Genomic DNA, 26,552 nt, shown 5'->3' on the forward strand with positions numbered 1-26,552 from the left:
GGAAGGCAAAGAAATAATTTCTTTTTTTTTTTTTCAGTAATCATAATACTTTATGTTCATATTGTGGCTTACAATTTATGTTCACAGTAGGTTTTATACTTTCAAATTTTTGCCATTCCATCTTTACAATTCTATAAAATAAAAGACATTATCTCAATTTTATAAATAAGGAAACTGAGGTTCAGAGAGATAAAATGACTGGTCCAAGTTTACACAAAGAGGAATCAGCAAATTACGGAGGCCAGAGACTCAGGGTTCCCTGTGTCCCCTCACAGCAGATGTACGCCCTTGACAGTTCACTCCAACCAACTTAATTCTTGTATCCAGCAAGTGTACAGTAGTTTGTATGCTAAAGGATGGGGATATGGAGGATATGGAGGACTCAGAGATGACAGCTGGGGACTGTGTGTGCTGTGAGCACAGGCAGGGAGTTTGAGGGATGAGAGAGAGGATGAGGATGGGCAAAGAAATAATTTCAAAGCTGGATTAGCACCCCAAATCAATCAAAGATCTCAGGCCTTTATGTTCTAAGTTTTCTCCAGATTCAAATGGGCCACGTAACAAAAGTGAAGCAAAGGGTGGTAGGAACTGGTGCTTAGGCAGTTGAGTGTGCTTCAGGGCCAGACAGGCCAGCAGGGCCCGACCTTCTCAGTAGCTGAAGAAACCACTTTCTGAACTGCACTTTCCTCCTTTGCAAAATGAACACAGGATCTCCCCTGCTGACTAAAAGCAGTGATACAAGTGCCAGAGTCAGAGAAGTTTGATAAGTTGAAGCCAGCATTATTTTTGCAGAAGGCTGACCTTGATTACAAAAACAGGCCCTTCAAATAGCAGATTCCCTGGCCCCTGAGGAGTGGGTTTCCAGACTGCCTCCCCTCCTCTGCTGTCAGAGAGCAGAGGGGCAGGGGAGCTGCCAGGCCCTCAACAATAGGAGAAAATCTGAAACGGACTTCCAGCAATTATCAGTGGAAGTCGGGCTTATAAAGGCCAGGTGTGATGGCTCACTACAGGCACACCTGTGGAAGAAAGCAATGGGACCTGACTGGGACGGAGCTCTCTGCTACCAACCCCCACCTTTGTAGGACGGAGGCTGAGACTTTTATAACCCCCATAAATATTTCCCATGCCAGCCCTTATCTGATTACAGGCCCCTTTATCTCTCCATTATGCACAGCCTTAGATGCACTTCCTCCCAGCCTCCCTTCCACTCTTCTCCACTTCACCAGACCTTGAGAGGGATTAGCCAAGATCCCAGCCTCTCCAGCCCAACTCCCAGACGCCAGCAGAGCCAAATATAACACCAACTTCTCCTGGGGAGCCAGGCACACTCACTTTATTTTAATCACATTCCTGGCCCCAGGCTTCCTCATGCTTAAAGATTCATAAAGCCTCTTTGATTTCATCGAATTACGTGTTTAAAATGTATGTGTGTATAAAATAAATGTGGACATAAAATACATATGTCTAGTGATCTTTTCAAAAAGAATCAACAGAGGGCAGTGCCTGTGGCTCAGTGAGCAGGGCGCCAGCCCCATATGCCGAGGGTGGCGGGTTCAAACCCAGCCCCGGCCAAACTGCAACAGAAAAATAGCTGGGCGTTGTGGCGGGCGCCTGTAGTCCCAGCTGCTCGGGAGGCTGAGGCAAGAGAATCGCATAAGCCCAAGAGTTAGAGGTTGCTGTGAGCTGTGTGATACCATGGCACTCTACCTGAGGGTGGTATGTGAGACTCTGAGGGTGGTATGTGAGACTCTGTCTCTACAAAAAAAAAAAAAAAAAGAATCAACAGAATATTTCAGTATAGAATCAAATGTGTTAAGCAGCCAAAGGGACCGGTCACATTCGAATTACTTAAATTGGGTAGTGGTTTTGTGGATGCTCATTTTTAAGTGTCAACTGCTTAAGAATTTTTTAAAAGTGGACTGCCCTGGTTTTTAGAAGTTTATGGGCAAGGAAAGTTATACATAAGGTAGTTTTATACTTGGTGGTAACATACTTTTCTGCTCTGTACAAGCTTAATGTCACAGGAAATAAGGCCGCTACCAAAATACGCCCTGGTTAGGCCATTACAGGGCAGTGTTAAGAAAAGCCCACTAATGCCTGTGGTAGAAAGACTCGCTAGCAAAGATGCCAGATGTGGTAGTGGCTAATTCTGGCAAAGGCACCAGCTCCCCTCTCAAATACTGGTAAATAGTATTGTGAAGGAGAGAAGAAATTTTCTAAACATTAAATATTTGCTTCAAAAAGAGAAGGGGTCTGCATTATAGAGTAGGGGAAGATGAAAAGTGGGCTGAGATCAGTTGAAGGGCATAAAGAGCAGTAGCCCCCAAATTATTGAACATCAGTAAAACCTGCTACAGAACATACTTGATGGATAGTCACTCAAAACTGCTAGTTAACGAACCCATGTATTCAAACAGGCACTAACATCTAAATCTGAACTCACAGTGCCAGGGGACCTTGCTAATGACTAGATTTACCAAGAGGTAACCTTGCATCCTCACTCTTCTGAAATGCCACAGATAATCTTGCCCATGCATGTAACCCCTCTCCCCCGCTAGAGGATTACAACATAGCTTTGATATGTTTTGTCTTTGTTATCAACTTAGGCCATTTTTAATGGTATAAAATGAGTTTTCAGGAATGGAACCTCAGTATGGAACAGGGTACCCAAAAGGTGTGTGGAGGGGAGGTGGTCCTTATCTTACAACGAGTGAGGATGTAACCTTCATCCAGGAGCAAATTAGGATGAAAGTTAATGATGCTGGTTACGGGGAGCCCCAGAAGGGGTATGAATAGGTTTTCCTCCTTCTCTCTGTGTTAAGTTTGGAATCTTGAGTAAAGCTAGAAGGAAATGTTTTAGGAATCCCTACTGTAGCCTTGCACCACAAGCCAGTAAGTCCTGCTGTCTTTCAAGGTCACTCGCAAGATAAGCCTGGCATCTTTGTTGTTCATGCTACCTAGCTACACTGAAATGGATAAATAAAGCCACTCACCCACACACCATTTTCCAGTGCACATATTAAAAGGGGCCGTTTCCTCTATTACCATGAAACATACCGGTAGCGCAACTGATGTTTGAAATATAAATGATTTGTTAAACTTAATAACATATAAATCATTCTTTAGAACCAGTCCCAGCAACTCAAAGTGTATTACACGTAGATCTCTAGTATTTTATTTTCCTACTGAAAAAGTCCTTTTTTAATAAGCTAACAGCTTCCATTTTTATAAGTTAGCAATTATGATTAAAAATATAAGCCTTGTTTAACACACAGTGCTGATTTAGCAAACTTACATGCCTCTATCATATATATTTTTAGTGTCAATTCACTATATATTTATATACTTCCCAATCTCTGAGTGCTGCCTTACGCCTTCAAGCCACCAGAGCCAGAGCATAAAGCACACCGCACGTTCTGGCACGTACTCTTGTAGGGCTCACAGCACCTGTGCTACACTTGCTTTTGGGAATGGAACGGATCCTCGGCCTGGCTCTCCCAAGTCAAGGGTACCAGGCAGTGTGCAGTTCACATCTGGCCTCTCCCTCTTTCTTTACTGCTGTGTCCTGTGACCCATAATGGCCAAGAAAAGGAAATGAAACAAAGACACAAAGGAACAAAGATCAGGGCTGGTAGTTAAACATGGAAGCTTTACAGAGGCTTAAGAGGCCTTTGAGGAAATAGTTGGGGAAATACCAGCAGGCAATTAGAGCTCCCTGACATCCCGCAGCCCGGGAGCGTGGACTGGCAGCCCCAGAGAGCCTGGAAAGCCCACAGGGCAGATGTGGGTGGGAGCTTGTGATGCTCTCCCTTCCCCCGCAAGGGAACCTCAATTCTGGGGGCAAATCTGGACAGACTGTGACGTGAAGATAGGTCGGGTGATGCGATGGCATGGCAATGTCCACGTATGCTGGAAATTACTTCCTAAAATGCTGGTTTTGTGGTTTCCTTTGCAGCAAGGTTTACAAAGTCGTATTACACTCACTCTACTGTACTACTGTGTTTGAAACTCAATTTTTAATTTCACCTCTAAGTGTCTGTCTCCTGCAGTTTGAACGAGCATAAATCCTGCATAGGAAAAGAGCAATTCAGTGGGAGTCTACCAACATTGCTCTCATTTTTTGGATTAAAGTCTTAATAAAAACATTTTAATTTTACCTACTTTAATATATCAAATTGTCTTAAGGACAGAGCTATAGTTTTTTTTTTTTTTTTAAAACAAAACAACAAAACAAAACCAACGAAACTTTCTAACAACATTCAAAATTAGCACTTAAATTCCACAACCGCAAGAATACTAAATGTATCCACAATGACTGATCATTTACAATGGAGGTATAATAAAGATAGAGGCAGGAGGTTTGTTCTGCTCATGGACGGCCTAAAACCATAACGTCGGGCAGTTTTAAACTTGGACAATGAAGTGTTTGCTGAAAGCTTCAGCACCTGAAAAGGCAGTTTTAGAAGTTGTGTTTAAGGCAGATTAAAAAAAAAAAAAAAAGCCTCTTTGGCAACTCTCCCTGTGTCAACATGGCTTTCCTGAGCAAGAACCTTTTGAGGGGAGTGATGCACCCAGCCAAGAAGGAGAGCTGAGCCCACAGAGCTGGCGGACAGGCACGTAGCTGGTGATTACAATCAGTGAAGAAAGTGACAACTTTTTCTGGAAATTCGGAAAACTCTTTGCTCTGATCCTTGCTAATAGCAGAAATCCTAATTTTCCAGCCCTGGGGGACCAGGGAGCTGGAGATTCCTGGGCACACTTCCTGGCCAACCAGTTAAGACCTCCCTATCAGTCAAGCATCTGTACAGTGGGTAAATGACCTTACTTCAAGGCTCTGGAATGCACTTAAAATTATTTTTGAGTGTTAAGATACTGGCTCCAAGAAATTAAACTCATACTATCCTCCAACAATAGCTCCTTAGATTGGAATGAAAATGTAATATAATTTAAAAAGATTATAAAAAATTACAGTTCCACTTAATTCAAGAAAGTTAAAAACAAATTTTTTTGTTTGTTTAGCAGACCCTGCCACCCCAGGTGAACGAAGCTGGCGTTCTATTGAGCTATGGGCTATCTTTAAATTTTTAAAGATTTTTTTTTTTTTTTTTAAAGCCTCACATCAAATGATTCTCGGCACTGTTCCAAACGAGGGTTATATGAGCACAAGGTAGATAATTCAGATTTAGGCTCTGGCTTCCAAGGCAATACCAGATGAGGCTTCCAAACCCAACTGGCCATGTTCCTCTGTCTGCTTCCATTCCTCTCTCCTTAACCTGTCACATCCAGGAATCCTATCTGCTGTAGACTGTTACTAAAGTAACAACATAAATATAGATGTGTATATGTGTGTTTTATTGTACTCTTACTATAGCATCTTAAAAAACATTTTACATGACTTCTCTAAAGACTAATGTGGATATTTTAAAGCCTGTTAAATCATGTTTTTCAAAGTATGAGAATGGCTTGGCGCCTGTAGCACAGTGGTTATGGTGCCAGCCACATACACTGAGGCTGGTGGGTTTAAACCCCGCTCAGGCCAGCTGAACAACAATGACAACTGCAACAGAAAATAGCTGGGCATTGTGGTAGGCGTCTATAGTCCCAGCTACTTGGGAGGCTAGGCAAGAGAATCAGCTTAAGCCCAAGAGTTAAGAGATTGCTGTGAGCTGTGATGCCACTGCACTCTACAGAGGGCGACAGAGTCATATTGTCTCAAAAAGAAAAGAAAATTATGAGAAGATTTGATCATAATAGTTCATTAACATCCAAGGTATCTACTGGAAATAGTTCTGAATTTTTGTCAAAACCTACCAAAACGTAAGTAACTTTGGCATAAGCATACTTTAAAAAATAAAAGTTATTTTATTCAAACCAAAAAAGAATGCATCTACTTCTTATAGACTGAAAATGGTTCGTTCCAAAGGTCCGAGTTTCAGGGTGATTACGCAGCATGAAGAAGGGCAATGGAGTGCTGGGAGGTGAAAGGCCAAAGTCTGAATCTAGGTTTATGATTTTGCTTTTATTGTCTGTCTGCTTTACTGAGCCTGAAGTTCAGTGGAGTTCATAATTAATCAAGATCAAAGGATTACCAACTTAAACAAAATAACCCACCCCTTAAGAGCCCTTTCTTCTGCTTTTTACTCTGAAAGCAATAATTTTCTTTGACTTTCTCTGTTTAACACACCCTTCCAAAAAAAAACCCAACCAAACAAAAAACAACGGTATTTACGATCCACATTTCAACTCCAAAGGCTAGCTCATGGAAATGTCGGGTTACTAAACAAGATTAACTCTCACCACATTAAAGCCGACATGTAATAGAAAAATTGGTACTTCAAAACACAAATGGCAAAGGGAGTTGTTTAAAGTGAATAATCTCCAATTCAGGGCTTTAAACGGCAGCCCTTGAACTTCTATGCCTGACTTTTTCCAGAATATTTTTGCTTTCTTTTTCATTATTGGAGAAAACAAAAGAAAAGAGTACTTAATGACCTACATGCTGAAATGCTCAGGAAGAAACAAACTGATATCTGCAACTTACTCTGAAATGCATCTAAAAAAATCCCATCACTCCTGGATAGAGAAAGATGGGTCTATGGACACACAGGTGTGTGTGATAACGCAGTAACAGCAGAACACCAGCTGCAGGTGGCGGGCATGTGGGTATTGACCATACATTTCTTTCAACTTTTCTGAACATTTGAAAATTTTCATAAGGAAGAAGAGTGAGTGAATCTACAGTGCTATATTTCTTTTTTTTTTGAGACAGAGTCTCACTCCATCGCCCTTGGTAGCGTGCTGTGGCATCACACAGCTCACAGCAACCTCCAGCTCTTGGGCTTAGGCAATTCTCTTGCCTCAGCCTCCTGATAGCTGGGACTATAGGCGCCCGCCACAATGACTGGTTATTTCTTTGTTGCAGTTTGGTCAGGGCCGGTTTGAACCTGCCACCCTGGGTATATGGGGCCGGCACCCTAACTGCCGAGAGCCACAGGTGCTGCCCTACAGTGCTATATTTCTAAACTGAGATCAGTACAAAACCTACAAGATGCTGATAATAGTATTAAACAGTCTGGTTACTTCTCTTTCTTTGATGCAGGTCATAATTCCCATTTTTTTACCCATTATGTGCCCCATGAAAATAAACCATGATCAAAAGGTCAGGAAATTACTTCACCACACTATGTTAAAACCAAATTCTTAACCTACAAAATCCTTTACTAGCCAGTATTTGATGAAACCTGTTTTCAAACAAAAGGAGGTGATAATTTAACCCTCGAGCCAGTCGGGCTAGGGTAAGTTGATAGAGTTTTTAAGAACCTCACTGTTGATATTCCCAGCAGACCTGGTGGACTCGATACCATTTCAGGTGACAAGAATGACTAATTTCCTTTCTTTCTGGGACGCTGTCACCTCCCTTCTTAGAGATAGGAAGCTAAACACACAAAGAAACAAGCAAGACATGCTGGAGGCACTGATTCCCCTGAAAAATACTGGACTGCTTCTTTGCTTCCCAAGTAGAGAGTGGAATAGAGGTGGGGCTGAGGGTAGAGTTTAGACCTTCAAGTTAGTAGTAACACATTTGAAGTCAGAAACATTCGTAGGAACCATCTACTCCAGACCTCTCACTCAGACGGAAAAGTTAACAATCCAGACTGCAGAAGGAATATGCGCAAGGTCCCCGACATTAGGGACAGGTAAGGACTAAGATCCGGTCTCTCTCTAATCACCCCATACTCCCTTTTTTTTTTTTTTAAGGGCCCCGTGTTGTGGCAGAGGTCCCCATACCTGAGCGTGGTACTTTGAAGGATATAAGAGAAATTATTCTTTTTGGTTTCTCAAAATTTACCAACCATAAGAGGAATTATAAGGAGAAATGAAGAAGTACACGGGTTACTGATAACACAGTTACATGACAGAGCTGAGGAGGGGGGCAGGGAAGTCCTACTGGCAGGCTGCACACCCACAGAGGTGATCGCTTTTTGGGTCTGTCAGCATAAGTAGTGCTGTGGGTCAGGAGACCTAACTTCCACCACCTATCTCCTCCTCACGACTATGGGAGACACCACTGCCTCTACTACCCAGCCTCAACTTCTTCATGTGTAGAATGAGGTCTGTTTTCAACATTGGTCCCTTTGTAAACTTGGCGTTATAAAAAAAATGGCCTTAAAGTAAAATATTCTACAAAAGCAGATCAGAAAACTTCCAGCAGTAGAATGTAACCGAAAACATCTTTTGAACAGAACAAAACTTGAGACCACAAAGACCTGAAACCACCACAAACCAACAGATACAATCTCTCACTGCAAGTGTTATTACGCAATTATAAAGTTCCCAGGAGCCAAGCTGGTCTATCAAAGTATTTTGAACAAGCAAGCAAATGATTAAAATTGAGTTCTACTAAGTTTAATAAGATCCTTTATTTTAAAAATAGGTATTTCCTAGTCATCTAGTTGAGTCTATAGCATCCACAAACATGACAGTCTCTTTAGCCTCCTGGAAGAAAAACCCTAATGGGTTACAAATGCAGGCAAAAAAGAGAAGAGAGTTCTGCCTCTTTTCTTTCAAATAGTTCATTCTATCTGCCTTATGGGTAGACTCAATACAAACTCTCCAGGCTCAACCTTCACTACGTTCACAGAAAGGAGAAAATGTCAGGAAAAGGTAACACAGCCACTGTTTAACTCAAAAATGGGGACGGACATTTTTACAGATATTTTAATGTGATAAATGCGTCCTGGTTCAAAAGACTTCTCAGAAATCAGTTGTTTGAAACTGGAACATATTTTCCCTACAGAAAAATGTAAAATGGTGAGTGGTGGGTGGAGTTCCCAATCCAGCCCATAAAAGCCTAACCAATTTGTAAAATACTGTTATCCCCAAATGTTTCCACTGATAGACTCCTTAACAGCAAAGCCAGTTCCACTCAGCTCTAGCTGGGTTTTGGAGAAGAGCTTTCCAATCTAGGTGTGAGGTGGGAGAGAGAAGGTAAGCAAGGAAGAATTCTTAGACTACTGATTTAGGTTTCATTTTGCAGGTCCCTGGAATTTGGCACCACTGGATTTTTCTTTCTTTTTTTTCTTTTTTTTTTTTTTTGTGGTTTTTGGCCGGGGCTGGGTTTGAACCCGCCACCTCCAGCATATGGGACCGGCGCCCTACTCCTTGAGCCACAGGGGCCACCACCACTGGATTTTTCAATGGCTCTAATAGCCAATATCCTAATAAAGTTGAGAAGTCTTTATACCTAAACAAGGAAGCAGACCAATAAAAATCAAGCACCTGAACACTCAAACTCAAAATGACTTGTTTATTTATTTAGTTAGTTAGTTTTTTGAGACACAGTCTCACTATGTCCCCTTGGTAGAACGCCTTAGCGTCACAGCTCACAGCAACCTCAAACTCTTGGGTTCAAGTGATTCTCTTGCCTCAGCCTCCCACATTGCTGGGACTACAGGTGCCCACCACAATGGTACAAGGTCCCTGACATTAGGGACAGGTAAAGGACTAAGATCCAGTCTCTCTATAATCACCACTTTTTTTTTTTTTTTTTGTAGAGACAGAGTCTCACTTTATGGCCCTCGGTAGAGTGCCGTGGCATCACACAGCTCACAGCAACCTCCAGCTCCTGGGCTTAAGCGATTCTCTTGCCTCAGCCTCCCGAGTAGCTGGGACTACAGGCGCCGGCCACAATGCCCGGCTATTTTTTGGTTGCAGTTTGGCTGGGGCAGGGTTTGAACCCGCCACCCTCGGTATATGGGGCCGGCGCCTTACCGACTGAGCCACAGGCGCCGCCCCATACTTTTTTTTTTTTAATATGCCCGGCTATTATTTGTTGCAGTTGTTGCTTAGCTGGCCCGGGCCAGTTTTGAACCGGCCAGCCTTGGTGTATGTGGTTGGCACTGTAACCACTGTGCTATGGGAGCCCAAAATGACTTGTTTAAATACACATTTATCAGTGGTATCTGTATTAACGCTTTCATTTACAAATATCAAATATTAGGGTTCCTGCGAAGAGTGTTTCTTTTCTTTCTTTCTTTTTTTTTTTTTCCTAGTTTTGGCTGGGGCTGGGCATATGGGGCCAGTGCCCTACTCCTTTGAACCACAGGCGGCGCCCAAGAGTGTTACTTTTTAGGGTCGCTGTTGGTGCGTCATTAAGGCAAGTGTGAGGTCACTGGATAGCCATGATGCAGTGGATTCTTAACTAGATGACTACACAGAGGGATAGGATTTGTTAAAAAAGTTTACAAAGTATTTACAAAATATTCTCTTCGTGTCCACCATCTCTGCAAAAATTTGTAATGAATATTTTGTAAATAAAGATATACTTAGCTAAAACTTCCCATTTTCCTTATAAATGGAGACTTTGGGGGAAACTTTCCGGGGCACCCTATAGTTTGAAGTACTTGATTCAAAAAGAGCCTCCAAGAAACACTAGAGCTAGGTCCTCCCCAAAGCCCAGCAGCTTGTGTAAGCACTGGAAGGCATTTTATTTTAAGACTCATGATCTTCGCAGGTAATTGAGATGGGTGGCGAAGCTGCCAAAGTTGGGCTTTCCTGGCCATTGCCAACACATGAGTAGCAGGGAGCCCAACCAAGTTTTAAGTCATATACATCCAGGGGTGGCTAAAGACACTGCCCAAAACAGGTCAACTAAGCTGTCACTGCCACCTTCTTCCTGACAGATGGCAGTATGCCTGGCCAACCGAGTGCAATTATACTACCCTGAAGCCATTCATTACCAAAAGAAAGAATAAAGGGACCCTATTTAGTGTTGGTAAGAGAACAACTCCCAGCTCATCTCTTTCCTGGTCAGCCACCTCTCAAGACTACACTTACATGTTTTGGTCCTCTAGGAAAGTCACAATCCCTCGAGGGCACCCTGAATATGCCATCTCAACCAAAAATTGATAAGTACTCTGTAATTTCCTACAGGGAGCAACTCAGTATTGGGAAGCTCTTGTGTAAACTGAAAAGGCTAAATATTGATGATTTTTCACACAATTATTCTTGTGAGTTTGCATATAGAGAGCAAACCTTAATACTTAATAAAAGGCAACTCCTATCTCAAAAAACAATTGCACACCCACATCTATAAAAGTACTGTACCCTGAGAAATGGCTAAAATGACAATGTTTTGTTTTTTATTATAATAAAAAAAGACAATCTGAAAAATAAAGAGGCCACTTGAAATATGCAAATAAAGGACCTCAAATACTTCTGCAGTCTGTAAGGAAGCATTACCACTAAAAAGATTAAACTTTCGTCTAATTATAAAAGTAACATATGTCCCTCCTGTACGAATTACATACATCACAGCTATCCTTTAATCTAAGATGTAGTCTTCTTATGAAGAACAATTAACAAATTTGCAAGATAATCTTGAGGGAACTAAAAGGAAAATCTTCCACTTCAAATATAAATGTAAATATTGCCTTTGCTTTGTTCCTTGGAATACCAGGCAGATAACATACGAAAAACACAAACATTTCCTTTGGTATTAGCTTTACTGAGATAAAAATGGCTTTTCTTATAAAATAGTTTCAAAAACAACAGAAGAAAGTTAAACAGAATAGATTTTCCCCTAATTGTTAGCTCTAACAAATTCCCTTAATCCACAATTTATATTCTAACGGAATGCTTACCATGTTTACAAAACAAGTGACAGAACCCTCCAAAAGGTTTATGATTAGTACCTTTTTATTTCTTCTTTTCTAACCTCAATTTTAAAGATTACTAAACACACACACACGACCAAAGGGATTTTCTAACAGTTCCATTTCTTCCACCTAGAGGTTAGTGATGTTTTTTAATATTACTCAAAGCAGAAAAAAGGGGCCGATTTATTTTTCTTTGGAACAAGTTCCTGCCAGATTTTGCACATTGAAGTTCTTTGGTGATGTGATGAGAACACATGCCCACCCACAGACACTAATTTTGCTTTTCACCCTTCCCAAGCAGCCTTTCTGACACACGCTGTCTGTGCTCCATTTAATGGAATTCAAGAGACCCAGGCAAACAGCAGATCCCCGGGGGCCACAGCAACAGCAGGCCACTGGCTAGGTACACGGAACATGTGTTTAAAACAAAACCACAAAAAAGCCAAACCTAGCTTGGACGTCTCCAATCTGAAAAATCTTTGCAACTGAATAAATTAGCACTGAAAACTAAAAGTCATCTCTTTGGCGGAAATCTGGAAAGAGATAGTATCTTGTTTCAATTTTTTGCCCTCAGAACTCTATGAAGATGATGCAGCTAACTCTGGGCTATTCTCAGAATATGCAGCAAAGAAGGTACCACTCTTATCCCAAGCCAAAAAGCTCTTTCTAAGAGAGCTGAAGTGCCAGCCTCGTTCTGAAGCATTCACTTTCTCTATGGTGAAAGGTATGAAGAAAGGTCAGTGATTAAGAACCCAACTGGGAGGGTGGCGCCTGTGGCTCAGTGAGTAGGGCACCGGCCCCATATACCAAGGGTGGTGGGTTTGAACCCAGCCCTGGCCAAATTGCAACAAAAAAATAGCTGGGCGTTGTGGCGGGCGTCTGTAGTCCCAGCTACTCGGGAGGCTGAGGCAAGAGAATCACCTTAAGCCCAAGAGCTGGAGGTTGCTGTGAGCTGTGACACCAGAGCACTCTATGGAGGGCGATGAAGTGAGACTCTGTCACTAAAAAAAAAAAGAATCCAAATGGGAATGCACATGGCTTCCATAACTATCCAGATATATCACAAGGAAATCCAGGCACAGTTGAAGCAACAAGCTGTCAGCAAACTAAAACCTGAAAGGATGCTCAGGACTCACAGAAGTTTATGCTGGTCTGATAAGTGGGTTGTCATTCATCCCATTTGTGTTTTCTTAAGAGTGAGTTTCACGTCCTTAGAAGGCTGTTCCATGCTTGCCTCTGGCTTTTCTGAGTTACAGGGGCAAGTTGCTATTTCTAGGTAATGATATAAGTTTTACCTACAAGTGTTATCAGACCTACCCACCAGAATGACTATAAGCTCCAGATCTGGGGAGGACAATGACGCAGCAGACAATGGATAACAGGCAACAGGTGGGCCAAGCCTTCTGCAGGGGCCATCACCATAGCCATAGACGCATAGGTCATATAACCATGCAGCATGGACTGCAGACTTAATAAACAGGTCTCTAAATACATGTAAGTATTCCGAAATGTTAGTAGATGATCTATAGCGATTTTAAATAAATCTGTTTTTATGAAACATCTACTGAACCCATATAGCTTTGAGCAATTAGAATACAATTTTAATAGATACTAAAAAGGGGAGAGGTCTTTAAGCCAGCAAAAATTGGGAAAAACAGTCTGTTCCATTAAAATGTCTTGGACACTATAATCTTTTAGGATTCAAATGCTCAAAAAAAAAAATCTTTTGTCCAAGGTTATGTCACTCTACTTGGCTCAGAAAACATGGCCACCAAAATAATCAGATAGATTTTTGAGTAAGAGCAGTTCTTTCTTGATTTCCATCCAAGAAGAGTTAGGTTCTGAAGAACTGAAAAAGAATAGCTTAAAGTTGCATATAAAACGCAGGAATTAGTGACTCTGGATTACAGACTCCAGTAAATCTATGAATAAAAGAAAACCCAGGGAGGAATCTATCACCAATAATGATGAATCCCCAGTAGAGTGGGAATTAAAACAAAGACAGGGCTGGGCTCGGATGGAAAGCATTTTTTAATTTAACACTACACAGCATATTGCTCTGAACATTGGCAGTGTCACACTCAATATCTATTGATTGATATCCAAGTTGAATGATATGAGACCTTTGGTACTAGCCCTGGTTCTGTATTCTTTTTCCCTCAAAAGGGAAAGAAGGAGTCTAAAAATTATGTGGTCTCTCTGGTCTGATGGCTCATAGAGCTTAACAGCAAAGGGGCCCAGGAGGTGGGGCAGCCACAACCCTCTGAGTGATTAGCATTGCCCAATCTCAGTGGTGTGTTCTGTGTGCAATGCAACCAAAGCTGAAAGAAATCCAAGCTGTTCTGGAAAGAATCTGGACAGGGTCTGAAGTCTCCATAGTATTAAACTCAGGAAAACAAGACATTTTTACAGAAAACACCAATAAATCAAGAACTTTAAATGCTTTTATAACCGTTCCTATGATCAGTTTCTGTAGGCCTCAAGGAAAAAAAAAAAAGAAATAATGGAACCTAAAGTTTTGATGAAATCAGAGAATTAGGTGTTCTACCTTTAATTAGTTTATGTTATTTTTCTGATAACTTTTGACAAAGCGAAACCTGAGTGTGGAATTCACCAAAGCTGCAAGTGAGAACTCCATTTACTATAACACTGCAAAATACGGGCTTTAGTTCCAGCTAACATTTTTAAAGTAGCTTAAACAAAATTGTCAGTAAAAAGTACTAAAGAGGGCCCTGTGAATCTGAAGTATTTTTTAATAACACCAAATGCTATTATTAAGCATGCACTATATATGAATGTATACACATACACATATAAAAATAAGCACTACAGATGTGGGCAAGAAAATTCTTAGCAAAACCCCCACATATTTCAAATACTGTTCTTCCTCATTATTGTCCTCTACCATAATTAGCATGTTACAGCATAACAGGTGGCTTTCATTTATAGAATGCAAAATTAATGAAATTTGGAGATGGTCCTGTCTCCAAAAACAAATTGGCCATTCTAAAACAAAGTGTACCCCTTAATCTACGAAACAAACAGAACCAAACCAGAGAAACCTCCTTCATGCTAGCCTTCTCAATTATATGAATTTCTGAATGTAGTTAAGTGTGTAGACCGAATGCATTAACCAACAGCTTAAAATTCAGACACCTCAAGGAAAACAAATCATGTTATGGGCTTTATCAGAAAGAAGAGAAATAAAGACTGCCTATTCTTCCAGCTTGGGAAGCCCAATCTGTTTCATGTTCTCCGAGGGATAACAGGGATTTATTGCCATAGACTGGGCTGCTCCACAAATGCTAAGTCTTAGGCAAATTTGTGGGCAGTTGTGTTGTAGGTCCTGACCTAGCCATTCTGGACAGACAGACCAGGAAAGCATAAATAGTACAGCTATAAACTGACTATAGCATCTGTCCCTAACAAGCAGGACTCAAGAGGTATTTTTTAAAAATACGAGGAGACACTGAATAGACTGTCAACACAGATAGGAATGTTTAATACACTCAAATAAATAAGATATGTACTTTAACTAGTTAGGCATTGTTTAAATTTAGGGAGGGAAGAAAGAGAGCGGGTCAGACAGGCAGACACAGCCTCCCAATTATGCAGAACAATCTTTCAGATCATGTGAAAGCTATAATTAAATGTTGCTATCAAATTCCCATAACCCTTTCTCCCACCTAGAAAAAGTTAATGCATGAATTCAGTATGAGCAAATTGTGATTTGCAAAAAATTACATATTCACTCAGAAGGAAAATAAAGCTTTCTTGCATTAAGTCACACATCTTGGGGGGGGAAAAAGCACAATACTGAAAGAAATCCAGCATAATACAATAGTTATTGTTAGACCACATCCTTCAGCTCACCTCTGCTAATTCGTTTTTTTAAAGCTCTAAGCTACCCACCCAAAAGGTATACCACCTCTGTAAGCTGTTTCCCAGGCAGCACCTTTTAGATTCAGGACTTAATAAAGGGATGGGTAAAACCCTTTTCTATCTGAATATCTAAGGAGAGATTTGTTTTCAGAAAAGGAGCTATGTAAGAGCTTTGTGTCCATCAACAGACCAGTGGTTACCTATCTGCCCTTGCACTTTGCATGTGGCCACACACACAAATACAAACACACACACTTCAGTTCTTTACAACTAGGATAATTATTCTCCTTTAAGCAAACACTGGAAAGGTTAAGCAGAAAATGAGAAAATTAAGTTCATGTAAACAGTAAGCACATACCTGCTGGGCGATGCCATTTCCTCTACATCGTAGAGCCCAAGTGCTGGGTATTAGCATTATTGCTACTATCAAGCTTCCGATAAAAATGGATCGTCTCTTGCTGACCTGAGAACCAGCTGGCTGCCTGAGAAGTGGTTTCCCCCATATATGATTCAGTCTCCTTGACAAATATACTGCATTGTACCGGATGAGTCATCCGAGGGTTAGTCCGCATTTTATAGGCCTGTTGTGTCATTACTCACATTCAACATCCTGCTTCTCAAAAGTGGAAACTGGAAGCCTGACAGCTGACAGATGCTTTTTCCAATTAAAATATTGTTTAAAAAAATTCCTGTAAGTTATGATTATCAATCAATGGTGAGCTATAAAATGCCCAGGAAGTAAATGGCACAGCTCAATACCTGAGATTGGTCTGTGGAACCACAGTGCAAATCCTTCGTCTACCCACACTCCCAAACTGAATAGTTTTGTCCAGAATTAAGAACAAGGATCCCTCTCTTCCAAATTATCCATTAAATTAGCATAAGCACGGACCTTGTTGATTCTAGTGTTGGGAGATCTGGTTTCAGGAGCTATTTAAAACCACATACCAAAATTTTGGTCCCTGGGTTAATTTTGTTAGGTGGGTGGGATAGTGGCATTACGTTTATAAAATGTCTACGTTTATGATGTAGGGGTAAAATGATATGGTATCTGGGAATTGTGAATATTTTGGGGGAAAAAAAGGTGAGGGGTAAAGAAATATGGCAAAATCTTAACAAATTGCTGCCTGTGTAGTGAGTATATGCAGATTGACTGTATTTTTCTTCTCTTCTTTAGAGTATCTTAGAATATCTTCATTATAAAACGTTTTGGGGTTTTTTTGGAGAGTTTCATTTTGTCACCTTTGAAAGAGTGCCGTGATGTCATAGCTCACAGCAACCTCAAACTCCTGGGCTCAAGAAATCCTCCTGCCCCAGCTTCCCAACTGGCAGGCACTACAGGTGCCTGCCACAACGCCAGGCTGTTTGTTAGAGCTGGGGTTTTGCACTTGCTCAGGCTGGTCTCGAACTCCTGAGCTCAGGCAATCTACCTGCCTCGGCCTCTAAGAGTGCCAGTATTACAGGCATGAGCCACTGTGCCTGGTCAATAAAATGTTTTTAAAAATTAAAAAAAAAAATAGCTGGGCGTTGTGGCGGGCGCCTATAGTCCCAGCTACTCGGGAGGCGGAGGCAAGAGAATCGCTTAAGCCCAGGAGTTGGAGGTTGCTGTGAGCTGTGTGATGCCATGGCACTCTACCGAGGGCCATAAAGTGAGACTCTGTCTCTACACAAAAAAAAAAAAAAAAAAAAAAAGTTTTCAGTCCCTACGCTTTAACATATACACAAATGGGGCACTTTTCTAGTTAGGTACACAGCTATTATGCATGTGAATAAGGACCACTATTCACACAATGAGACAAAGTGGCCCTGTGAGTGTGGGAGCTGAACTTGAAGTTGTTTTGCCCTTTTAGCTGGAAGGTATGATACAGGTGTCCTAAGGCCAGTACCCTGTCCTCCCAGGACAGTTTGGTGATTGTTTCATTATGCTTTCTTTGAGGACACACGACCTGGTTGTATCCATGAGCTCACTGTTAACGTTTATGAAGGAGAGGTGACTTTTTCCAGCTTCCTTATATGGTTTCGGAAAGGTTCCACGAAAGGTTCTAAGTCACATCCATAGTCTCTTACACTAACAAATCCCTCAGTAAGGTGGCACAGTGTTTGCTCAGCTCACTTAATGCTCAGATTGCGTTACTTAAACCATCTGGAGGAGGAAGAGGGCTTTGCTTTCATGGCTGAAAAAAAAAATCCAGATATGAAAGCTCTAATGTATATTAAACGAAACTGCTGTTGAAAGTAAATGTCATCTTAAAAACTATCCACACTGGTGTGTTGTGAAAACATGACAAGTCAACACAGGAAACTCAAACTAGAGGTCACCAAAGCCCAGAACCTCTGTGCCTTTAGTTCTGAAGCTAAAGGATGGGAGGGCATTTCAGGCTGTTTCCCACCTCCGTCAACAGACAACTCCAATTTTCAAAGGACACCGTCCACTAGGACCACCAACTGGCTCCAAATGGATGGGACAGTCCTCATACCACGTCAGACTAAAACCTGACTAATCCAGGCTGACTAGGATTGTATGTGGGCCTGAACTGAGGACTTCCCCGGCTCTAACAAATTGTTTCCTCATAAGGACTGCAAATTATAGCTTATCAAAATGTTCCCTTGCAATTTCATAACTTTACACACTTATAAACAATAAGGTACCTTAATGCTACAAGCAGAAATTGGGGAAAATTAATTAACTTCTAGCCTAATTTGAGTTTCTGTGCATTTTTTCAAGAAATCCATGGTTCATTAAAGGATTTTGTAATTTAGATTTCACTAATTTTTTTTTTTTGTTTTTTGAAATAGACTCTCACTATGTTGCCCTTGGTAGAGTGCTGTGGCATCATAGCTCACAGCAACCTCAAACTCTTGGGCTTAAGCGATTCTCTTGCCTTAGCCTTCCAAGCAGCACCTGCCACAACGCCAGGCTATTTTTTTGTTGCAGTTGCCATTGTTGTATAGTTGCCCCAGGCCAGGTTTGAACCCTCCACCCTCTGTGTACGTGGCTGACACCCTCACCACTGTGCTATGGGCGCCAAGCCCAGATTTCACTAATTAAAAATGCAAAAATAAGAGTAATAATGTGGTACACATATACATACAGAAAGATTGTGAATAAGGCAAAAATGGTAAAATGCTAACAAATGGAGAGTTGGTTATGATTCCTTTGTGTTCTTGCAACTTTTCTATAAATACAATATTTCAAAATAAGTTAAACACAATACAGGGAAAAAAAACCAAAAACCATTTCTTTAAAAAAAAAGGGGGGGTGGTAGACGGGTGCGATGGCTCATAGACCAGCCTGAGCAAGAGTGAGACCCCGTCTCTATTAAAAATAGAAAAACTAGCTGGGTGTTGTGATAGATGCCTGTAGTCTCAGCTACTTGGGAAGCTGAAGCAAGAGGATTGCTTAAGCCCAAAAGTTTGAGGTTGCTGTGAGCTATGATGCCCCAGTATACCCAGGGCAATAAAGTGAGACTCTGTCTCAAAAAAAAAAAAAAAGAAACGGGTGACCTCTGTGGCTCAGTGAGCAGGGTGCCGGCCCCATATACCAAGGGTGGCGGGTTCAAACCCGGCCCGGGCCAAACTGCAACAAAAAAAAAAGCCGGGCGTTGTGGCGGGCGCCTGTAGTCCCAGCTACTCGGGAGGCTGAGGCAGGAGAATCGCCTAGGTCCAGGAGTTGGAGGTTGCTGTGAGCTGTGTGACGCCACGGCACTCTACCGAGGGCGATAAAGTGAAACTCTGTCTCTACAAAAAAAAAAAAAAAAAGAAAGAAAGAAAAAGAAAAAGAAAAAAATTTTTTATGCATTTGATAGCCACCATAGATGTTGTTGCTGACAGTCTGCCCACTTAAAAACTCTTGGACCATAAAGAAATTTACCAAAATGTTAACACTGGGAAATGCCTCTGAATTAGAGTTTCTCAAAGAGCGTTCCCTCTAAACCAGTGGTTCTCAACCTTCCTAATGCCATAACCCTTTAATACAGTTCCTGTGGGTCGCGACCCACAGGTTGAGAACTGATGCTCTAAACAGTCTTTTAGGTCACAAACATAAAACTCAAACATACATTTTGGGAAAACATACTATATCCATGAGAATACTGTTTAAGTTTATTTACCCTGGCAGTTCCCAAAATTTACTGGACCACAGACCCTCCACCCCCAACACCTATTACCATCCAATGAGCCTGAAGAAAGAACTTTGGCAACATTGCTAGAGGTGACAGCATAGGGGACAAGTTTTCTTCTTACAACAATAAGAAATGGGAAAACACAGTTTGCGCTATCTTTAGTGGACATTTTTATTTGATCAACCTGTGTGCCAATAACCACCACAAATCAGAAAACAACATGAATTATGTGATTATCCAGTTTCCTCTGACTACACTGGAGTGAACCGTGCCTCCATCAATGGCAGCCAGGAGCCTGCACCTGTGTGCACAATGGGTTGGCAGCTCATGCTACTGCTGGTATTCCTGGTGAGAGCTGGCTGGCTCCAGGCAAGGCCACTCCAAGGAGCAGTAGCTTGCTCCAGGCCCAGCTCTGTCTTGCCATTTTCAGAGCATGAGGTTTTAGAACCTGGAACCTAGCCCAGATGTCTTTTGCCTCTGAGCTTCTTAAGGTTCATGGATTTATTTCCTAGCACTGATCTTTGGGAGGTATAAAGCAAAACTAGCCCAGGGAACACAGCAAAACACAGTCCCCAATTTCCACTAACTTTCTAAGGGACTCTTATTTTCCAAATTCTTGCATCTACTAATTTATAAGGGTTCTAAGCAATTATCTATATTTTTGTTGTTGTTATTGTTAAAATCCACATACTGGCTAATGTCAAGATCTAAAAGCAAACATAGGTATCAACTATGTAAGTCCTGCATGCTATAAAAAAGCATGAGCTTAGAGTCAAGTTTTCTTGGTTCAGAATTCTGCCTTGCCTATATTTAACGTTATTTAACTTCTCTAAGCCTCTGTTTCCTTATCTCTAAAGTGGGCATAATACTATTTATAACCTCACAGAATTATTCTGAATGGGATAAATGTGGTCATTCTCAGCAAGTATTTAGCACACGGCCTGGCCACATACAGAACAGTCACCAATTAATGAAAAAAATGATGAGGATGTTTATAGCTTAATGAATTTAGACTCAGGGGGTGGGCAAATTATGGTCAGCCATCACTCTGTTTACAAACTCTCTGTGGCTGCTTGAGAGCTTGAGAGACAAAGGCAGAGTCGAGGAGTTGTGACAGAAACCACATGGTCCCCATAGCTGAATATATTGCCTATCCATACCTTTATAGAAAAAATTTGTCCATCCCTGGTGATCAAAATTTGGGTAAAGAACCAAGTCTTTTCCCTATAGAAGTTTTTTTTGAGACAGAGTCTCATCATGTTACCCTAGGTAGAGTGCTGGGGTGTCACAGCTCACAGAAACCTCTAACTCTTGGGCTTAAGCGAGTCTCTTGCGTTAGCCTCCCAAGCAGCTGGGACTACAGGTGCCCACCACAACGCCTGGCTATTTTTTTGTTGCAGTTGTCATTGTTGTTTAGCTGGCTCGGGGGGAGTTCAAACCCGCCACCCTCGGTGTATGTGGCCAGTGCCGTAACCACTGTGCTACGAGTGCCGAGCTCCTTTAGAAGTTTTGGTCACTGGCCTCTTATTCTGATTAATGGTCTCAATTCAGAGTCAGGTGTGTTACTGATGGTGATTTGGTCATGATTTGCATCATGAGATGCAGCTCACACTTTCCTTATGCTGCAACACACGCACTCAGCTCCCGGTCTCAGGGTGGGTGGGGAAATCTGCAGAGGCTGAGGTCGCCTGCTGGTCTTTTGGCCTCCTCTCTTTCCTGACCTGCCCACTCAAAGAAGACCTCCCCTATTTCGGAGACCAGTGACCCCAGCTGATGTGTTTGAGTCCACAGCCACGCCTCCCCTCCTCTAAGTCACATCTGTGCATTATGTAGAAACCACATGTGTCCCCAGAGGTTGAAGTAAGAGGTGAAAGATGATCTGGAAGAGGCATTCAGGAAACTGAGCAAACAAACGAAAGCTGCTTTCAAGAAGGCCAGATAGCCACATGCAGGATTAATGAAGCAGCAAGGGACCTTCAGAAATCAGGGCTGCAGCAACACCATCACTACCACCAAGAGCCCAGGAAGGAGACTGAGGGTCAGCCCAGAAAAATGAAGAACATGCCTCCAAATTAGGCCCTGAGACATATCTTTGCATCCAATAACACTGCATACTTTTTTTTTGGCAGGAAAGCTTGTTTATTTGGGAAGAATGAACCCATAGCATTAATGGAAAATGCAGGTGAAGGGACTCCTGAGACTGGTCTCTGTGAGGGGGAATTTGAACAAAAGAAACTATTCTGACTGCCGCCATTTATGGTCTCCTGAAAAAAAAAAAGTCTTAGCCAGCTGTGCGGACAGATTAAATCTGAGGTACACTTAGATATACGTGGTGTCTTTCTGGTGGTCACTTGTTGCCTTACTGGCAAAGATCTTTGAGAAGTCATCTGTAGAGAAAGGCCTTGTTAAATACTAGGGTGAATGGTGAGGGCTGGTCAGGAAGAGGGGGAGGCGGATGAGTTCTGTCATTACCTGACAGAGCAGCAGGATTTCAGAGCCGGTACACACAGCGATGGTGCACACAGAACCGGTACGCACAGCGACGCATCCCACTTGACGCCAAGTCAGGTTTGCACCATGTTCCTTAAAGAGTAACTGGCTGGCAGCAGGGGCACAATAAAGCTCTCTCCAAAGTTCACCGTCAATTTGGGGAAGTTCAACTTGGCCAAAGCCAGGAGACCTGCCCTGATAAAATGCAAATGCGCTATTATGCTTAGCAGGTTTTTAAAAGAAACAAGACACCCTATAATGTGAGGTACTTTTGGAGCTAGGACTGCAGTTTCAGCCCAGAATACTGGGGTGCAGTGGGCAGATCATGGCTCACTGCAGCTTTGAACTCCTCAGACAAGATTTCTTTAAGGAAAAGCAAAGGAAACTTGCATTCACCCAGTGCCCTCTGCGTAGGATGCTCCATATGGTTATATCACCACACCCACAAATGTTGTTCCTGGTCTGCAGAGAGGAAAAATAGGGGGCTGAACTAGTAAGCAGACTTTGCCTAAATTGTCTCAATTTCTCCAGCACAGTATGTTACACAAACAAGGCACGACTGATGAGAGAGGGAGAAGGAACCTCCAATACCTTTGAGGTAAGGGAAAGTCACTCTGGGAAATTATAGGAGGAGCCAAGGGCTTGATTAGCAAGGAAAAGAGAATGGTTAGTATTCAGGTGCTGGTCATATGCTGATCAGAGGCCAGGCGTCTATGGAAGACCGTTTCTCCAGTTAAGCCTGGGAAAGGAGGGCTGAAGACCAATTAAGGCAAGGCCTGACTTCTCCAGAGACCTGGGCTGCAGAGAGAAACCAAACCCCAATCAAGGGGTGGAATTTCAAGACTTGGAAAGGAGATAAAGAGAGTGACCATTTAATGAATTTAGCTTGTGCCAGGCTGAACAATGAAGTCTGTGGTTAAAATCCGCTCAAGGTTGGGTGGCCTGTTCTCTAAGGTACACTCATACCATGATGACCATTGATGGACTGAGCATGGGGCACCTGCCATTCAGGCTAGCTCAGCCCTCTCTGTCCTTTCCCTACCTCTGGGCCAGACTCAGACCTGAAGCTGCTCAAAGGCTGTGTAATTCTAGGGACAGTCTTCAGGACAGAAATCACTCACCTTGATGCTGGCCACAAGAAACTAATCCAAGGCAGTGGTAGCTTCCTAGCTAAGGAAGCCTTGCGCGTGGAAGCCATCTCTGTCAGACGGCTATTCAGAGATTCAGCTATGGAAATGAATCGAAAAGAGTGTTCTTTAAACATTCACCCAGGTAAACAGCACACAATTAACGGAGTTAGAAATCCTGCAAATTCATTCTGTTGAGAGGCAGGAGCTGTCGACCTCGGGCAGACACGTTTAACTTCTTTGTTCCTTGACTTCCATGACTAGAAAATACAGAGTGGCTCAAGCAGCTAAGGCGCCAGCCACATACACCCTAGCTGGCGGGTCTGAATCCAGCCCAGGCCCACCAAACAACAATGATGGCTGCAACAACAACAACAAAAAAAAGAAAGAAGAAGAAAAGAAAAGAAAAGAAATAGCCAGGCTTTGTGGTGGGCACCTGTAATCCCAGCTACTTGGGAGGCAGAGGCAGGAGAATCGCTTGAGCCCAGGAGTTGGAGGTTGCTGTGAGCTGTGATGCCACAGCACTCTACCCAGGGCGACAGCTTGATGCTCTGTCTCAAAAAAAACAAAACAAACAAAAAAAACTAGTTCAGCCCTTGAAGCTCTAAAATTCTGCATGGAATGGATTAGTATCAGCTAAATGAGAAAATTGCCTAGTAGTACAAGTAGCCAAAGAAGAGGGCAGTGAAGAGAAGGCTGGGCAATGCTGGAGGATCAAGACCAGGGGACTGGGAGGAAAGCTGAGGCCCTGACCCTGGACTGAGAAGCCGACCAAACTCACACCCCAGTCTAAAAGGATGCAGTTCTCACCCCAAAGCTAGAACTGACTGTTCCTTACAAATAAACATTAGTCAACAGCAACAGCGGCAGCTAATGTCAACACTAGCTATGATTATATCATATGCAAGCACTGGGGCTTAGAATTACACAGGATTTATATCCCAAACAAAGACTCAAGACAGGGAGACGGAGCCTAGCACATCCTCTTCCCTGTCCTTATAGTAATCACTACCATAATGACATTTTGTTATGACTTCTGTGTCATCTTTGCCACTGGACTTGAGATTCTCCAGAGATTTTTTTCTTTCTTTTTCACTTTTGTAACTCAGTATTTGGCTTTTGGTAAACCCTCCAGTAAACTGGGGTTCTTTCATTCATTCAATAGTCAACCCAGATTAGCCTTTACTGGCTGAAACAGGGGATGGAGATGATAGCAAACTTTTGTAATATGCATGTTTTCCTTCATTTACAGGAAATGCAAAGAATAACTTTTGCCCCAAATGACAGTGGGGTGGCAGGATTTAAAGAGTACTACAGGCATCCACAGCCTGCGAGGCATGTTTGCAATCTAATGTATTTTCTCGCAGTGTCTGAGTCCCATTTAAAAAGTGACTGGGGGCTCGGCGCCTGTAGTCCCAGCTACTTGGGAGGCGGAGGCAAGAGAATTGCTTGAGCCCAGGAGTTGGAGGTTGCCATGAGCTGTGATGCCACCGCACTCTACCCAGGGTGACAGCTTGAGGCTCTGTCTCAGAAAAAAAGTGACTGGGAAATAACATTTCCCTAGTCTCTATTTATTCATGACTGATAAAAAGTACTGTGCACAGGAATTGGCAAGATTTTTGTCTTCCTGTTTTAGTTCAGCTCCCCAGAGAGGCAAAAAATAAAAAAAATTCATGGGTTTTATACCTTATAGGCTTTAGATATTGACTATGAAAGGAGACCACCACCACAGAATTCTAAACTGGGACTTCACAGGACCGAGTTTCGGGTCAACCTCACTCGACAGATGAGAAAACTCAAGCTAACAATCAAGTTGCTGCTCAAATTTAGTTGTAGGAGCAGAATTTGGTCCCAAACTTCAGAGTCTTAAGTCTCACTATTCCTTACTAAGAATTAGCTTCCTAGCTAAAACCAAAATTGTCCCTAAATTCTGTCACACTGTTAACATTTAGTTTCTGAAATGCAATCCGTTAAGAGACGATTCTAGAAGACGTGTAGTTGATGTATCTAGGATATTTACCTGAACTAGAATTCTCAGGATTAGGTTAAATAAATCATCAGAAGGGCAGCCAGAGTTACTCAATACTTTGTAAGTTCTTTCTGGCTTTGCCATAAACATTTTAGCTCTATCAGAGATTTTAAAAATAGGCAAGTGAACCTGAGTCAGGGCTCACTGGTCAACAGATTGAGAAACAATCAGATAAGTCTTATAGATCACCGAATTTGGCCCCAGCTTTCTCCCCAGGGCTCACCTGAATTCTGCGTAGGGAAGGTACTTGTGGAGAACATCCAATTTGTTTCAAGTATCTCCTCTCAAGACCTCCTAAGAGAGATCTTAATAAAACTTGCTGAGAGGGGAGGGAAGAGGGTATCTAAAGTATTCCACCAAGAAGAGAACTGGGCTCTGTATGGTAGCTGAGTGCCTCAAAGTCTCGTATGAACAGTCAAATTCGAATTCTAAATTCAACAATGCACACTCAGCAAGCGAACACAAGCAAGGGTCTGAGACTATTTCAAGAGAGCAAACGCCCCTGCCCCTTCTCTGAGTGAACACATACCCTGGAGTTGGCAGAAATTTGAGGGCTCCTGTCCACCTGCTTTCCTGACCTTCCCATGCTTGATGTGACTTTAGCGTTTAATGACACAGTACATAGTCATTTTCAACATGGTTCCTAAATGCTAGCCAACTACTTCATCCATCTGGTGCTCTATCACAGCAACATCAATCCTTCTCAACACTGGAGGGAGAGGGGAAGGGTTGTATACAGGCCTCCTAGAGAACTTCCAAGGGTAGCTATGGCTGTACATGATTTTCAACTCTATTCAAAAGAGGGAGAGACCCGTGAGAGGGATAACAAGCCCCTGACCAAATGTCAACCTCCCTCATCACCACTTACCTTTAGAAACAGTATTCACAGTAGTACTCCCACTCAAGGAAGAAAAAGAACCCAGGGAACAGGGGTTACCCATTCTTCACGTAGTTGCTGTTTAAGAAACATAGTTCTCAAGTTTCATTAAAGTAAGTATCAGATGGCTAAGAGGGAAGGGCAAGGCGAATGGACAATGAATACAGGCTCTATCTATTTTACAGACTGAAAACCAAATAGTAATGCACCAAGTGCAATAAAACAAAAAAGGTACATTTGTGGCAGAGCTTAAAAATAGATCTTCAGCGTCCTTGAACTTCATCTTTCAGAATGTTTTTAAAACAAGGGTCACTCTCACATGTTCTTTGTCTCAAGTCTCCTCAAAGAACTTCTCTGCCTCTTTCTCCA

General features: G+C 42.2%; 1 protein-coding gene across 3 annotated transcripts in view; it reads right to left on the reverse strand.

Annotated features, from left to right (window-relative positions):
- Nucleotides 1–26,552, reverse strand: part of SPRED2 (sprouty related EVH1 domain containing 2) — a 125,754-nt gene that overhangs the window by 44,165 nt on the left and 55,037 nt on the right. Inside the window, exon 1 of one of the 3 annotated variants that reach the window (XM_053588217.1) lies at nt 15,898–16,100. The exons of the other annotated variants lie outside the window; for them this stretch is intronic. Coding sequence (XP_053444192.1) covers nt 15,898–15,914 — 17 coding nt within the window. The 5' untranslated portion in view covers nt 15,915–16,100. Of the gene's footprint in view, nt 1–15,897; nt 16,101–26,552 lie in introns of those variants that run through there. 3 annotated transcript variants of the gene reach the window in all.

Source organism: Nycticebus coucang, chromosome 4, assembly GCF_027406575.1.
Source record: "Nycticebus coucang isolate mNycCou1 chromosome 4, mNycCou1.pri, whole genome shotgun sequence".
In the NCBI taxonomy this organism is placed as follows: Eukaryota; Metazoa; Chordata; class Mammalia; order Primates; family Lorisidae; genus Nycticebus; species Nycticebus coucang.